Consider the following 15,134-nt stretch of genomic DNA (forward strand, 5'->3'; position numbering starts at 1 on the left):
TGTAAGAAGTATCTTGAGGAAGGAAAGAGAGCTGAAGACGTGAAGGATGAACCAAAATAATATGGAACTAATAAAGTGAGATTAGTGAAATCACTGAGGGGAGTATGAGCATCTGGCAAAGTGGAGCGGGCGCCAGAAAGATGAAGACTGGTCTAGCAGGGATACAGACCATCTGTCAACAGGTATCCCATTGGGGGATCCTCAATCCATTCATTTCAAATGTGTTCTAATCTGTGTGGACTGAAGCCAGAACTGATCAAAACGCAAGTAAAGAAAAAGACATATCAAGCAGAGAAACATTCACAATTGGTCTCAGTATAATAGAACAACAGGATGTGAGCCAACACTGGCACTCTCCACAAGGTATTTACCCACCTTATCAGTGGGACTGACTGAGTGGAAGGCAGGAACTTCTAATTGTGCAGAGGGGTAGCAGATAGAGGAGGCACTGTGGGCTATGTCTGCTTTAGTCAGTTTAAAAGTAGTGTTGGAAACATGTAGAATGTTGCAGTGTACAGGACTTCAAAGACCCTTGTATGGGATTGTACCATCTTTACTAATGTTCATATTAACCATGAATAATACAATTAGGTAATCCTGTTGAGTTTTGCTGTAGAAATAGACAAGCTGTCAAAACATTTTGTCTTATACTTAGCAGGATTGAGTCACAAGAACAAGAAATCTCAAAGGGAAAATCAATTTATATATAGTGTAGAATTGACCACAGATTCATCCATAAGAGGGCTCTTCAGTTGCCATGGAAAATGCATCAAATCTTTGTTTAAATTCTCATCTTTTTCTTACTGAATGCTCCTACCCTCCTTCCCTCCACTTTAATCTCTATTTCTTCAACACTGCGCCCCATACCAATCCATGTAACTATTTTGCTGAATTTCCCCAATCCAGCTCATTCATAACTATTCCCTGGACTCCTTGTTCACTCTTGTAAGAGACCACATGTTTTCATTTTTGAGATTATAAACTGAACTGCAAGTTGGACAGCAATCATTGAACTATCAGAAAGCACATTTCCAAACCTAACCATTGCATAAAAAATATTTTTCTCATGCAGCATCTGGTTTTTTCATTAATCACCTTAAATCTTGCCCTCTGGTCATCAACCTATCTAGCAGTGACAACAGTTTCTCTCGTTTTTCTCTGTCTAAACCATTAAACAAGTCAATTAAATCTTAGTTAGGAGATTATTCTTAGGGACAACAAGCTGAATTTTTCCAGTCTATTCATATAACTATATGGAGTAGCCCCTACTATACTCACTATACACTCAACTGTGCAGCCAAATTCCACCTCAGCTCCATTTACAAGTTTGCTGATGACACCACCATTGTAGGTCAGATCTCAAGCAATGATGAGAAAGAATACAGGAAAGAGATTGAGTGCTTAGCAGTATGGTGTAAAAACAGGACTCTCTATGAATGTCAGCAAAATGAAAGAGCTGTTCATTGATTTCAGGGAGTGGAGTGAAGGGCAAGTTCCTGTTTACATCAATGGTGCTGAGGTACAGATGGTCAAAAGCTTCAAACTCCTGGAGTGATGATCACCAACAATCTCCTAGTCCACCCACATCTACGCAATGATCAAGAAAGCACCATGTCTTGGGAAGCTAAGGAAACTTAGCCTGTCCATAAGGACTCTCTACCAGTTTTTATATATATGGCATCTGCTCTGCGCAGGACTTGTAAGAAACTAGAGTTGTGAACACAGCCCAGCCTATCATGCAAGCCAACCTTCCATTCATTGATTCCATCTATATTTATTGTTGCCTCAGAAAAGCAGCCAACATAATCAAAGACCTTTCCCACTCTGGTTATAATCTCCTCCATCTTCTTCCATCAGGCAGAAGACACAAAACTTAAACATGTATCAACATATTTAAGAACAGCTTCTTCCCCACTGTTTTCTGGCTTCTGAATGGACCTGTCAAATCTTAAATTTATTGTTGACCTCACTCTTTGTACCTTCTCTGCAGCCATAACATTGTATTCTTCACTCCATTCTATTATCCTAATGCTCTTTGTATGGTATGATCTGGCTGTACTGCATGCAAAACAAAACTTTTCATTGTACCCAGAAATATGTAACAATAATAAATCCAATCAAAAAAAAAACAAATCAAATGTGAAAGCACCCTTCCACCACTAAACTATCTATCTTACAAGCTCATGTGGATACCATGTGGTTTCACCTTTTGTATCAGCCTGCTTTGACCTTGTCAAAGGCCCTTTCTAAAGTCCATTTGGACAATATTTACCATCTTGCCTGCATCAATCACCTTCGTCACTTCCTCAAAAACTTCAATCAAGTTTACGAGACACAACTTTCCCCACATAAAGCTATGCTGCCTATCATGAATAAGTCCATATTTTTCCAATTGTAAGCAAATCCTATCCCTACGAACCTTCTCCAATAATTTCCCTGCCATTGATGTAAGGCTCACTGGCCTATATTTTCCTGGATTACCCCTGTTGCCCTTCTAAAACAGAGGAACATCATTGATCAGTCTTCAGTTCTCTGGGTCCTAATCTGTGACTAAAGTGAAAATAATTTTGTACAAGGCACCAGCAATTTCCTCACCTGCCTCCCTCACCATTCTGGGATAGATCCCTTCATGTCCTGGGAACTTGCATACTTTAATGCTTTTCAAAACACCCAACATAGTTTTTATACTGAAATCAGAGATAATGGGAACTGCAGATGCCGGAGAATCCAAGATAATGAAGTGTGGGGCTGGATGAACACAGCAGGCCAAGCAGCATCTTAGGAGCACAAAAGCTGACATGCTCCTAAGATGCTGCTTGGCCTGCTGTGTTCATCCAGCCCCACACTTTGTTATCTTAGTTTTTATATTGACATGCCCTTGAATATCAGCATACTCCTCTGAAGACTCACCATCCACCATGTTCTTTGCCTTTGTAAATTCCAATGTATTTATTAAGGACCTCATCCATTTCCTCTGGCTCTGTGCATAAATTCCCTCCTTTGTCCTTGAGTGGACTTACACTTTCCCTAGTTACCCTCTTGGTCTTTATATATGTGTAAAATGCTTTGAGATATTTCCTTCATGCTGTTTGCCAAAGACATTTCATGGCCCCTTTTAAGTGTCCTAATTCCTTGTTTGAGTTCTTTCCTGCTATCTTTGTATTCTTCAAGAGTTCTATCTGTCTTCTGTTTCCCAAACCTTACTTATGCCTCCTTTTTCTTTCTGACTGTGCTCTCAATTTCTCGTCATCCAAGGCTCCCGAATCTTGCCTCCCTTATCCTTCAATTTCACAGAAACATGCTGGTCCTGAACTCTGAAAAAACAGGCCTTTAAAAGATTCCCACATGATGTGGATTACCCATTAATAGCAAACCCCACTTCACATTCCCCAGTTCCTATCTAATACTGTGGTAGTTGGCCTTCCCCCAGTACAGTATTTTCACCTGAGGACTACTCTTATCCTTACCCATAAGTAACTTAGAACGTACAGAATTATGGTCACTGTTCCCAAAACCCTTCCCCACCGAAACTGCAATCACCTGGCCTGGCTCATTCCACAATACCAAGTCTAGTACGGCCCCTTCCACAGTTGGACTATTTATATACTGTTACAAAAAACCCTCCTGGACAAAGGTAACAAATTCCTCTTCATCCACGTCTCTGGCACTAGACAAGTCCAAGCCAATAAAGGGAAATTTAAAATCATGCGTCACAACAACCCTGTTGTTTTTACATTTTTCCATAATCTGTTCCTCTATTAAGATGTACTTTTCCCTCAGGGCTAAGCAGGGAAGGATATGCAGGTGTTCAGAGGAGCCTGTTGCCTTTCTCCTTTCATTGAGGTTACTGGCTAGGGAGGTACCACCAAAGGAGGATTAGTGAGTTGTTAAAGATGGTAAATACTGGTACCATGTGCATTTGTGTTAAAACCAGTGTTTATTGTGGCAAAGCAGGTGCCAAACAAGTGGGGTGCTGTGTCCTGAATGGTGTTGATGAGTTCATGGATGTTGTTGCAGCTGCACTCATCCAGGCAAGTGAGGAGTATTCCATCACACTCCTCACAGATACCTTGCAGAGAGTGACCATGCTTTGGGGAGAGAGAAGGCAAGTTACTCCACGGCAGGGTTCCCAGCTTCTGACTTCGTGTTGTTGTTACTGCATGTACATAGTTGGTCCAGTTAAGTTTCTGGACATTGCTTCACCCCCATTAAAACTAGATCTCCTTTAATTCCACCAGACTAATCTCTGCTAATTACCATCACCTGCCTCCCACTGAAACCCAACTGGTTCTGAATTTCATTACCTATATTCTGTGCTGTACTATAAGTTACTTAACTCATAGTGGTTGATTTCCTCTGGTTTACTCATTCCACCCGTTCTTCAAATCCTTCTCCAACCACATTTCCATTTTCTATCCTTCTTCCTTCAATCCCACCTTTCCTGATACACTAACTTATTCCCACAATACCTCAATTTTAAAATCTGAATTCTCATTTTTAAGCTCTTCCATCATCTCACGCACATCCCTATGCATATAAACTCCTCTGGACCTACAATTCCCTCACTGCTCTTCAATTCTGGTATTAAATATCATCTACTCACTTTACACCGTTAAACATTGCAATGGTGACATATTCTCTTTGGTAACTGGCAACCAGGGTCAAGCAATCAGTGTCCTTTCTTTGTGCAGAATACATTATTCGTCCCTTTGAAATTTGGCATTCCTGCATGGGATCCTGATGAGAGCAGGACGAAAAACTTTGACAGCCTTTCGTTATCAAACATGGAGCTCTGAATTACCCAGTGATGATTCCTAGCCAAAGTATTAATGCTGGAGATCAGTGGGATGCTCACCATATTCTCTGATCTAATCAAATTCATTTATAGCTGGAACACATTGAAGCAACAAGAGTACTTGTAAGTATGAAGTTAACTTGGGAATAAAGATATCATAAAATCTTATTGCTTAAACTTTAACAAAAGCTTCTTGGATAAGTCTTTTATTTTCCAATACAATGTGACAATACCATGTGAGTATTAAAATAGGATCATAGAAACCCTACAGGGTGAAAGCAGGCCATTTGGCACATCAAGTCCACACTGACCCACCCCATCCCTGTAACCCTACATTTCCCATCTCTGTAGTTTGCACATCCCTGAGCACTATGGACAATTTAGCAAGGCCAATCCACCAAACCTGCACATCTTTGGACTGTGGGAGGAAACCAAAGCACCCAGAGGAACCCATGCAGACATGGGGAAAATGTGCAAACTCCATACAGTTGCCCAAGGGCGTAATCAAACCCTGGCACTGAGACGCAGCAGTGCTAACAACTGAGCCACCGTGCCATCCCTATTAATGTCTAGTGCACCAGTGAAGTATGAATTTCAATGAAGGACAAACCTGTACCAACATTCTTCACATATCTGAATCAGTAAAATTTCAATTGCTCAACAGCAATTTGAAGAACTCCTTTATGGTGACTGTCCTGAATTCCTCCCTACGTCCTCCTTTGCCAGTTAAACTTGAGTCAGCATCAGTTCTATGCCACAAAGTAAATTCTGATTCCATATCCCTTTCTAACAACTATTCATCAATTTCCCATAGCCCTGGTCAAACAAAAGGAAACTTATCAGTTACTTTAACTTATGAACAAGCAAAGACAATTAGAACCATCAGGAGCAAAGCCCTGAAAACGTGCTGACCTGAAGGTTTCATTACCCTAATGAATTCACTCCTCCTCAAAACCATTGCCACAATCTTCACGGCCTGGAGGTGTGAAGTGATCCAAACTGAATCAGACAGGACTGGCATGGTAGACTAGAATCTAGCCATCTTCCTGACCATGTCTGAATTAAGTTTTGGTGAGTAGGTCCAAGATCCACCTTTCCTCCTGACTACAATTTGAGGTCTTTAGTGATAAATGACCACTGGTTAACCAGTGCAGGCAGGCTGCCAGTTTAGGTGTTGGAAATGGGTGGTCATAATAATATTGGTGGGTGGACTGGGTCTCAGAAAGGACATGGTCAGAGAGTCAAACCCCCACCTTTGCTTCCGAAAACCCCACCTCCACTTGGCCAAACCCAAACAGCTTGAACTTGCTTTTGCCATGGGCGATACTTTATCCTGTGAGTATCAGAGTCAGGGACACCTCCTCTGCAGCATTTCCAGGTTCAGCAGCCACTAGGATTCCTTGGTTCAGGGTCCACATTCCGGTAGGAAACCTACTGACTGCCAAACAGATGCCCGGTTGCCATAAGATACTACAGGCTTTCTCAATTTAGTAGGCTACAATTTTCCTTCCTGAAATCTCGCCCACTTTCAGAGTCAGTCCAAAGATAGAAACATTCCGCTCGGTGTCTCAATTACACCCAGAAAATGGAGGGAAAACGTCAATTTGTGTTAGAGACAAGAGAACCAATATTAGTTGCTACATGTACAAATAATTCTAACGGAATGACCTTTCACTTTATTTGGTGTTTTTGATCTTTTAGCTCACACCAGAGAGGAACACAGCTCACAATACATTTCTTCATAACAGAATCACCTAAACTTTTCCAAATATAAAAACAAAGAAAAAGTTCTGTCCTTCATTTAGCCAGCATTCCTTTGTATCACACACACCACCGAACTTGTAATAGAGCAGCGATAGCTCGTACTTGTAATCCATCAGTGAGGCCAGAGGTTGCAGCCTGGTGCCAGCTACAAAACAGAAAATCACAGGCACCTCAGAAATTCAGTCAGTGGGTGAATCACTAAATTTTCTGCTCCTCTGTGGTTAATGAACACTGATAATCGTATTGGTCTCCACTTTCTTCAAAACCTCTCCCAAGTCATTGGTATTCTAACCAATAGCCACACTCTCCTTTTCAATGGCTTGATTCTTGACATTCATGGCTTGATGTGTTGTACTATGTGGAAGCTGCCAAATTTGATCATTGGTTTATGCAAAATTGAACAGATTTCACTTGTGGAGACAAGAGGTCCTCTAATATCCACATGCTGGCAAAAAGCTTCCTAAAGAGAAACACATGCATAGGGAGGTAATGGCCAAGTGATCTTATTACGGAACTATTAATCCAGAGACCCAGGTAATGTTCTGGGGACCTGAGTTCAAATCCTGCCATGGCAGATAGTAGAATTTGACTTAAATAAAAATCTAGAATTAAGAACCTAACAATGACTGTGAATCTATTTTCAATTATCGGGAAAACCCACATTATCCTTTAGGGAAGGAAACTGCCATCCTTACCTGGTTTGGCCTAGCCTACATGTGACTCCAGGCCCCGCAATATGATTGACACTTAACTGCCCTCTGGGCAATAAATGCTGGACTGGCCTGCCACGTCCTCATCCCATGAACAAATGTAAAAAACACGCAGGAACAGATCCAGTTGTTTTCCTTCCCTGTCCCCTGGCAGTGATGCAACTCGTTAAGGGCACTTTAAAAACAAGTCATTGTTGATATAGTCGTATACATGAAGCACAGATTGTTGAGTGAGCTATCAATGACTGCCAATGTATGTGGGAACTGAATGCCAGCATGACATCACTATCGTGTGTGTGTGTGTGTGTGTGTGTGTGTGTGTGTGTGTGTGTGTGTGTTGGGTAGGGAACGAAAATTCAAAGAATTCCCAAAACACCTTGAAGGAAATTGTAGGAGAGGAGCTTCAATAGCAGCATTTTCTGGAGCTGTATTCAGATAGAAACTCAAAAGTGACGTTGTACAGATGCTGGAAATCTGATATCAAAACAAAACATTCAGGTCTGGCAGAATCAGAATATTGTTGAAAGGCACAGATTTCCTACCTTAGCCTATTTCTTTCTAGCACGCGCTGCCAGACCTACTCAGAATCTCCAGCATTTTCATTCAGCGAGAAACACATTAGCAACATTAGTGACTCCAGACATGCACAGGCAGATGATGGCCTAATGATACTATTACTGAAGATATACTGGCAATGTGTTGACACTTAACTGCCCTCTGTGCAATTAGGGATGGGCAATAAATGCTGCCTAGCCACAACATCCTCATCCTATGAATGAACTAAAAAAAACTCATAGCAAGGACAAGCTTCCACTCAACATCAAACATCCAGATGTTTCTGGGTTTTGAGTCTGGAATTTGATAGGTTTAAATCTGAGCCCAAGGAAAGTTTCTTCTGGTTTGTCCCAACCAAGACCAGCCTATCATGTAGCAGAATTGCAAGAATAACTATCAGAAGGAAAAATCCTCAGTCACGCCTTGCCCATTGAAAATTTGAAGACACCCCTCCCTCTGGGCCATGCAGCCCATTAAATTTGTTCTGGCATTTAATGAGACCATGGCTGATCTGATAATCCTCAATTCCCTTTTCCTGCTTTTGCCCTTCACATTTACTGCTTAAGAATGTCTCTCAGCTTGAATATACTTAACAATGCAGCCCTCTGCACTAATGCATCCCAGATTCATTACCCTAAGAAAAACATTGCTCATTTTTGTTTTAAATAGGTAATCCTTTACTCTGGGATTATACCCCTGCTCCTCCAGGCTCCAACAAGGGAAAACAATTTTGCTGTATCTACGCTGCCAAGCCACCTAAGAAACTTGTTTTAATAAGGACTCCTCTCATTCTAAACTCCTCGTAAGAAAATCACTCATTCCCAGAATCAACATTGTAAACTTTCTCTAGATTGCTTCCAAAAGAACTGCTTGCTGTTTGATAAGTGCCTTATATAGTTTTAGAAAACCCTCCCAATTATTATAATCCATTCCCTCCGAAATAAAAGCCAACAATCTATTTCCTGTCCCTATTACCTGCTGAACTTGGATGCCAACATTTTGTAATTCATGTATGAAGACCCCAAATCATCTGTGTTGCAGTTGTCTATCTCCATTTAAATAATATTCAGCTCCTCTACTCTTTCTGCCAAAGTACATAATCTCAGATTTTCCCACATTGCATTTCACCTGCCAGATTTTTGTTCAGTCAGTTAATCTGTCAATATCCCTCTGCAGACAGTCATCCTGATCACATGCCTAACCACTTTTTGTCAAATACAAACGTATATATACATTCACTTTCCTTATCCGAATCATTGATATGTTTTGTAAATAACTATTAACCAGCACTGATTCCTGTGGAATTACCACTAGTTACATGCTGCCAGCCTTTAATCACCGTCCTTTTCCCAACTCTGACTTTTATTAGTTACCCAATCCTCAATCACAGCTAATATATTACCCCAACTTCACATACTCAGCTAATTAGCCATCTTTATATGTTGTAACTTAGTGAATGTTTTTTGGAAATCCAAATATATTACATTACATCAACTGGTTCCCCTTTATCTACCTTTGTGGCCTCCTTAAACCACTTGGAAATCTCCTCATTCAGCAAGAATAGAACCTGGACAATTTTCAAATGCAGTTTGAGCTTCTGCTGAATTGGGGAGTGCTAAGAATAGGTGGTTGAAATACATCATATATTTGTTTATGTTGCAGATTTGAGGGGAAAAGAAATGAAATATCCTCAAGGGGGTTAGACAGTGAAGGGTGCGAGGACAGCCTTTTAAAAAAATAGGCTAAATGGCTAGCTTTGTGCGCTCAAATGCTTTGTAAAATTACGACCACAGTGTAGACATACCATACCCCAACAGAAACTTCTCTAGAAAAGCTCAGCTGAATATACTACAAATTTTATTCCAAGCTGGTCCTGGTCAAAACCACAGTCTCGGAAATCAGGTCCTTTAACTACTAATATTAAAGGCAATCATTGATCCTATTACATATTCTTAAGAGTGAGGACAGAAATATGCAACATGGAGTTAGGGGTGAGAAATATAATGAAAGCAGAAGATCTTGGGCTGCTCATCACAAAAACAGCTATTTCATGTGGCAGCAAGGAGCAGATTTCGGCAGCGTGAATTTCTATTGATAGTCAATGGCAGGAGGAAACACAATTCAATGGGTAACAGTTGTCTTGCTGATATTAATGAGTTCAAACACAGCTAGGTGTACTGTGTATCAGCAAACTAGGATGACCACATGGTTCACGCTTTTTTACGAGTTGAGAGAAATAATCTGCAAAAATCCTTTGTTTTTAATACAAGGGTGAACTTCTGCGCTGGTGGAAATTGTATCAAAGCAATATCAAAGTGTCAAGATTGGCTGTGTATTCTTACTGGCAGTTTGATGACAAGAATAATGCTGTAACAGAGTTCTCTTATCCCCCATTAGCCTACCTATGCTGTTAACTTATGTTGGAAGTCTAGCAAGATCTACTTGTATCTCACATTCATGGGTGGAAACGAGATAGTAAACAGGACTATGGGTATAAACATCATGAGGGGCATCTACTCAAATTAATGCTAGAGAAATACACCAGTCACAGCACTGATCACATAGTATTGTGTCACAGTGATACTCATTTGAATTGTGCTGGCAGCTGTATTTTCAGATGCCTAAGCATTAAGTTCTGCAATTCCCTTGCTGAGTCTCTTCACGTCTCTAACATTCTCTCCTTCTTAAAAGTTATATCTTTGATCAATCCCTTAGTCTCTTTTCGTCATACCTCATGAGGCTCAGTGTCAAATTTTCTATCACACCAGTGAAATGCCTTGGATGTTTTATAATGTTAAAGGTGATACAATACTTACAAGTTGTTGTTGTGTCTACATTAGCAGAATACGGAGGGGCAGGAACTTTGGTGACAAAATTGGAGGTTGCCACAATAAACAGAAAGTATTTAATTAAAGAATTACTGATTGAGAAACTTTACTCCTGCAATTCAGATGAACAGGTTAAAATGGTTCACAAAAGTTCACATTAGGTCTAGTCTAGTGACTGATCAAACAAGAGAGTGTTAACAATCCAGGCACACCTCTCAGTAACTAAACACAAAAGGGGAAGTGAAATACTTCAAGACATCAGATTCTTTCCTTACTACACAACGGAGGAGGCAGTCAAAATGTCCAATTTTAAGCCAACACAGACATTTACAATTAGTCAGTATAAAAATTCTCGTCCTATCATTGATGCCTACAACTTTGTACTGCTTCACCTAAAAAAAATACACTGGGAAAAACACATCATTGTATAAGCAGGTACCCCCATGTGAAAATGAAATTACAGTATATCCAATCTACATAAAGGTTCAATAGGGATTTAATCCTCTGCTTACGTCCCAACCCTAAAATACTCTGCTTTGAGGCCCCCTTTGATTGATCAGTCCAACAGGAAGTAGCTTGAGTATCTAAGTCCTTGTTATTGAATTATGGGAGTGATGTCACCATCTGAAGCAGAACAAACACAGCTCCACCATTTTAAGCGTTCTTCACTCTGGGGGTGGCTGCTCCTGTATTTCTTTCTTCACTGCAATAAACAGAAAAATATTAAAAAGCAAAACAAATATTCCATTATTTTAATTATTTGCTAACAATGACGGAACAAATCCTCTGTAGGAAAATGATTAATTTTGTCATTCAAGCTGCATCTTGAATATTTCTGCTGCCCTGAATTTGACAGTTAATTTCCAGTTAATTTTACTAAATATGCAATGTTCCTGTTCGTAATTTAACGGTTATCAACAAGCCTCCCTGAGACCGTGACTGAAGCAATAATTTAACATATTAGTAATAAAGGACAGGGGAGTCCTGGGAGTTACACAGAACCATTGAGGTGCAACATCATTTGTTTACAATATCACGATGCATTGCTTTGAGCTGCGATCAATCACTTGGGAAAGGTAAAGACTGATCTTGATGTATTGTTTACATTTGAGAACAGACAAATTTGGAATAAAAATAAGTGCAATATTGGTGGATGTTTTTGCCACTTGATGGAAAAGTAGCCTGTCACTACTTGATGCGTCAGGAACATTCAAGTGAGTTAACAAAAAATCTGATGTTAGGCAGATAACTTGGAAGGGTAGGAATGCCTTGCATGAGGCACTGAATGCTGTATGAACTTGGGACTAAATGTTCAGACGTGACATGCTTGTGAGAAGGACCCAGTCTTTGGAATACACAAGATGCACTGAAGAACAAGTTCCAAACATGGTCTATCACAGTACTGATATGGCACAGGAGAGCAAAAACATACACCATATTGCTACCAATTGAAAACTTTAGTTCAATGTTCTGATACATATGTTCTGCAATAAAGCTGCATGAAACATGCTGGCATAGGGCTACTGAAGTTAAAATACTTAAGTACATAAAATTGGAACTCTAAGAGAACATGGGATGCTTTAAGTTTAGGTGATTATTCTTTAGTAAATGGAAGAATGTTAGCTGAGGTAGGTTTTGAATCTTGTTTATCATGATGTTTGTAATAATTTTGATAATCACGTAAGTAAAGTAATAGGTAAGATTTGTGTAATGGGTAGATAAAAATGAACACATTATGGGAAACTGTTTCCATAGCACAGGTGTTTAGTTCTACACTGTACACCAGGGACTAAGCATTTTAACAGCAGAAGTGACAGCTACTGCGCCTTTAGGTTAAAGAAAAGCTGTTTGCCCAGCTTAAAAACAGCTCCAAGCTCTACTTATTTCATGCAATTGTAACCTGTCACTATCAATGATCAGATCCTACCAAGAGGTGCACAACTCAAATTCCAAAGTAGCATGAAAACCACCTCGGAGTGACATACCCACACTGGGTTAATTAATGCAACTTACTTTCATCTCTTGCTTTCATACGAGCTATGAAAGAGTAACTCTTATTTCTTCGATAATTCTCATAGGGATCGTCAAGTGGGACACCCACTCCTTTATACTGGTCCCATTTATCACGAATCTCTCCTCCTTTGATTGGGTCTTGAATGCCCTGTTCCTTTGCCCCAAGTCCGCCTGATCCGCTCCAGCCTAGAACAAACCAAAACAATCAAATGATTTTCCACCAAATACACAGTCAGTGGAAGTCACACAGTGTTACAGGAAGTCTAGATATCAGGCTCTGAAGCCTCAGTGACTTGAGTTTACACTGGTGTTGCTATTTTTAACTTGGCCAGATAAACTATTTACATTTCTCTGGTTAAATTTGTTAAGTTAGCTGACTCTATGAGAGTGTGGCTTTAAGTCTCTCTCAAATAAACAAGATGACTTTTAAAAGATTTCACACTGGCACTGCTGTAAGATGTTGCCATTTCAGCTGTACCGATGAAGGCATCAGGTTTGAACATCCCAGGATGTTACCACTGCTGAATCTTGTGTAGCCACTAAGTAAAAGCAACTTCAAAACAACTCAACTATAAATTACAAAACCTTCACTGAATACAAACGACAATGTAAGGACAATGTCTTGCTTTCATAACACTGTCTTGCTTATTAACATTGTTAATAATTATTCTGGTAAAAATCCCCAGCCACCCTTTTGGCTGAGAGGAAATAACATGAGACACCAAGTTCCTTAATTAGAATTACTATGAAAAACTTGACTAAAAGCAGAATTAGCAATCGTACCCATCTTCATTAACAGCTGATGTCCTTTGTTTTCTTCCCCTAGTCTCTGATCAGGAGTGAGGGTGACAGGACCACCTCCAAGTCCTGTTGTGGAACTAAAGGAAAACAGATGTCAATAAATTAATCTGAAAGCACAGGTTCCCACAGGCACTCCTTCAGTAACAGCTGGAACAACTTGCAAGGATCTTTAGCTTTTGCAAACGGCTGAATGCTGGAGCAATTTTAGATCTGGCATCAGTTGCCTATCTTATAATCGATAAATTTTGGAGGAAAGGCTGACGTGATTTGAGAGCTGCCAAGGTTTGGAAAACATCAATGCACAACTCAACTGTGCTGAACTTCGCTGATGATACAGGTGATCTTACAACAGTGGAGTATTTACAACGAATAAAAATTGGGTACAAACCACTAATTAAGGGAAAAAAAGTAGCTCAAGGTGACTAATGATATAAAAAAAATCAGCAAGACTCACATCAAAAGGTAAGTGCCTCAATCTACATTAGAGATGTCGGCAGTGAACAAATGGAAATGTTTTAAAACAGTCGCCTCAAACATTTGGGAATATGAGAGAGGAGTTTTAGTTTGAAAACGTGAGTACAGTGGCTGATGATTGGTGTGTAGTTATGGGACTGGACAAATATAAAGCAGTTTAAGAGGCAGATGTATCAAAACAGAAGCTGTTAACTGGACAAAACAGGACTGCAGAACACAAAGCCACTCAGGATCGTGGATGTGACCAGAGGGTGTACAATTCGGCTAAGACCTGCAGGTACAGATGACAGTCATCCTCCTTTAACATATGATAAGCAGTAAAGCTCAACATTGTCGTCAATTTTTATGCTGCAGAAATTATTGCAGGAGCCCACTTTTAGTCTGGTTGGCTCCACTAGGAGTGAGCTAAAGTCCACTGTTGTCATTCACAGTTACACACGGCTCAGGAAGTGTCTGCAGCAAAGTCGACATTTCACACTTCAGGGAGAGGCATGCAAGAATCTTGACCTCTCATTAAGCTCTGAAATGGGTGGTATCAGTTTATTTTAGAAATACTGCTGAGACAAAAGGACATTTCTTGTTCCTTTCACTGGCTGTCTCCAAATATTTTTAGCCTTTTAGCCCTTTTGTCTCACTTTGTGCAGATCACATTCACCCTTCAAGTGTCATTAGGGATGGGCAATAAATGCTGGTCAAGCCAGCGATGCCCATATCCTGTGAAGAAATAAATGAAAAAAAAAATCTCATGCCAACCTTTTCTTTCTTTCTCCTCCTGAAACTCTCAGATTCTCTTGGTTCTGTAGGTTTCTTAATCTCTGTACATTTTGTGTCTCTCTTTCCCTCCCTCCTTTTCCTCTCATCCCGTTGAGACCTGGAGACAGACTGAAGGCCAACAAAATGATCTTCTCTCCCTCTCTGGGTACAATGCCATTTCTCTACAATGCACCTCAGATCTCGGGAGTTCTTTTCAGAAGAACCTGATCACCACGGTAATACTTCAATCAAATCACAGACCAAAAGCTTCCTTCAGGCAGGATTGCCTCCCCAAAACCAGTTGTTTAATTTAGTTTAGATAAGTAGGTAAATTAGTTTGGACAAGACTAGGGGAGAGCTCCTCCCATCTGAATACTGGTGCTATTGTCTTGCTTTCAAACTATTCGAAGGGAGCTTGTAAAGGTCTGTACCACCAGTTCT

At 40.2% G+C, this 15,134-nt stretch overlaps 1 protein-coding gene across 3 annotated transcripts in view; it reads right to left on the minus strand.

Moving 5' to 3' along the window:
• Nucleotides 1-4,985: 4,985 nt before the first annotated feature.
• The window catches only part of cherp (calcium homeostasis endoplasmic reticulum protein), a 64,817-nt gene continuing 54,668 nt past the window's right edge, over nt 4,986-15,134 (minus strand). The window contains exons 17-20 of one of the 3 annotated variants that reach the window (XM_048559768.2): nt 14,694-14,822; nt 13,449-13,543; nt 12,666-12,851; nt 4,986-11,350 (exon numbers count right to left, since the gene is read on the minus strand). In XM_048559768.2, coding sequence (XP_048415725.1) covers nt 11,307-11,350; nt 12,666-12,851; nt 13,449-13,543; nt 14,694-14,822 — 454 coding nt within the window. In that variant the 3' untranslated portion in view covers nt 4,986-11,306. Of the gene's footprint in view, nt 11,356-12,665; nt 12,852-13,448; nt 13,544-14,693; nt 14,823-15,134 lie in introns of all 3 variants that reach the window. The other 2 variants (XM_048559770.2, XM_048559771.2) reach the window with 2 other exon arrangements.

This window comes from Stegostoma tigrinum, chromosome 30 (assembly GCF_030684315.1).
Source record: "Stegostoma tigrinum isolate sSteTig4 chromosome 30, sSteTig4.hap1, whole genome shotgun sequence".
Classification (NCBI taxonomy): Eukaryota; Metazoa; Chordata; class Chondrichthyes; order Orectolobiformes; family Stegostomatidae; genus Stegostoma; species Stegostoma tigrinum.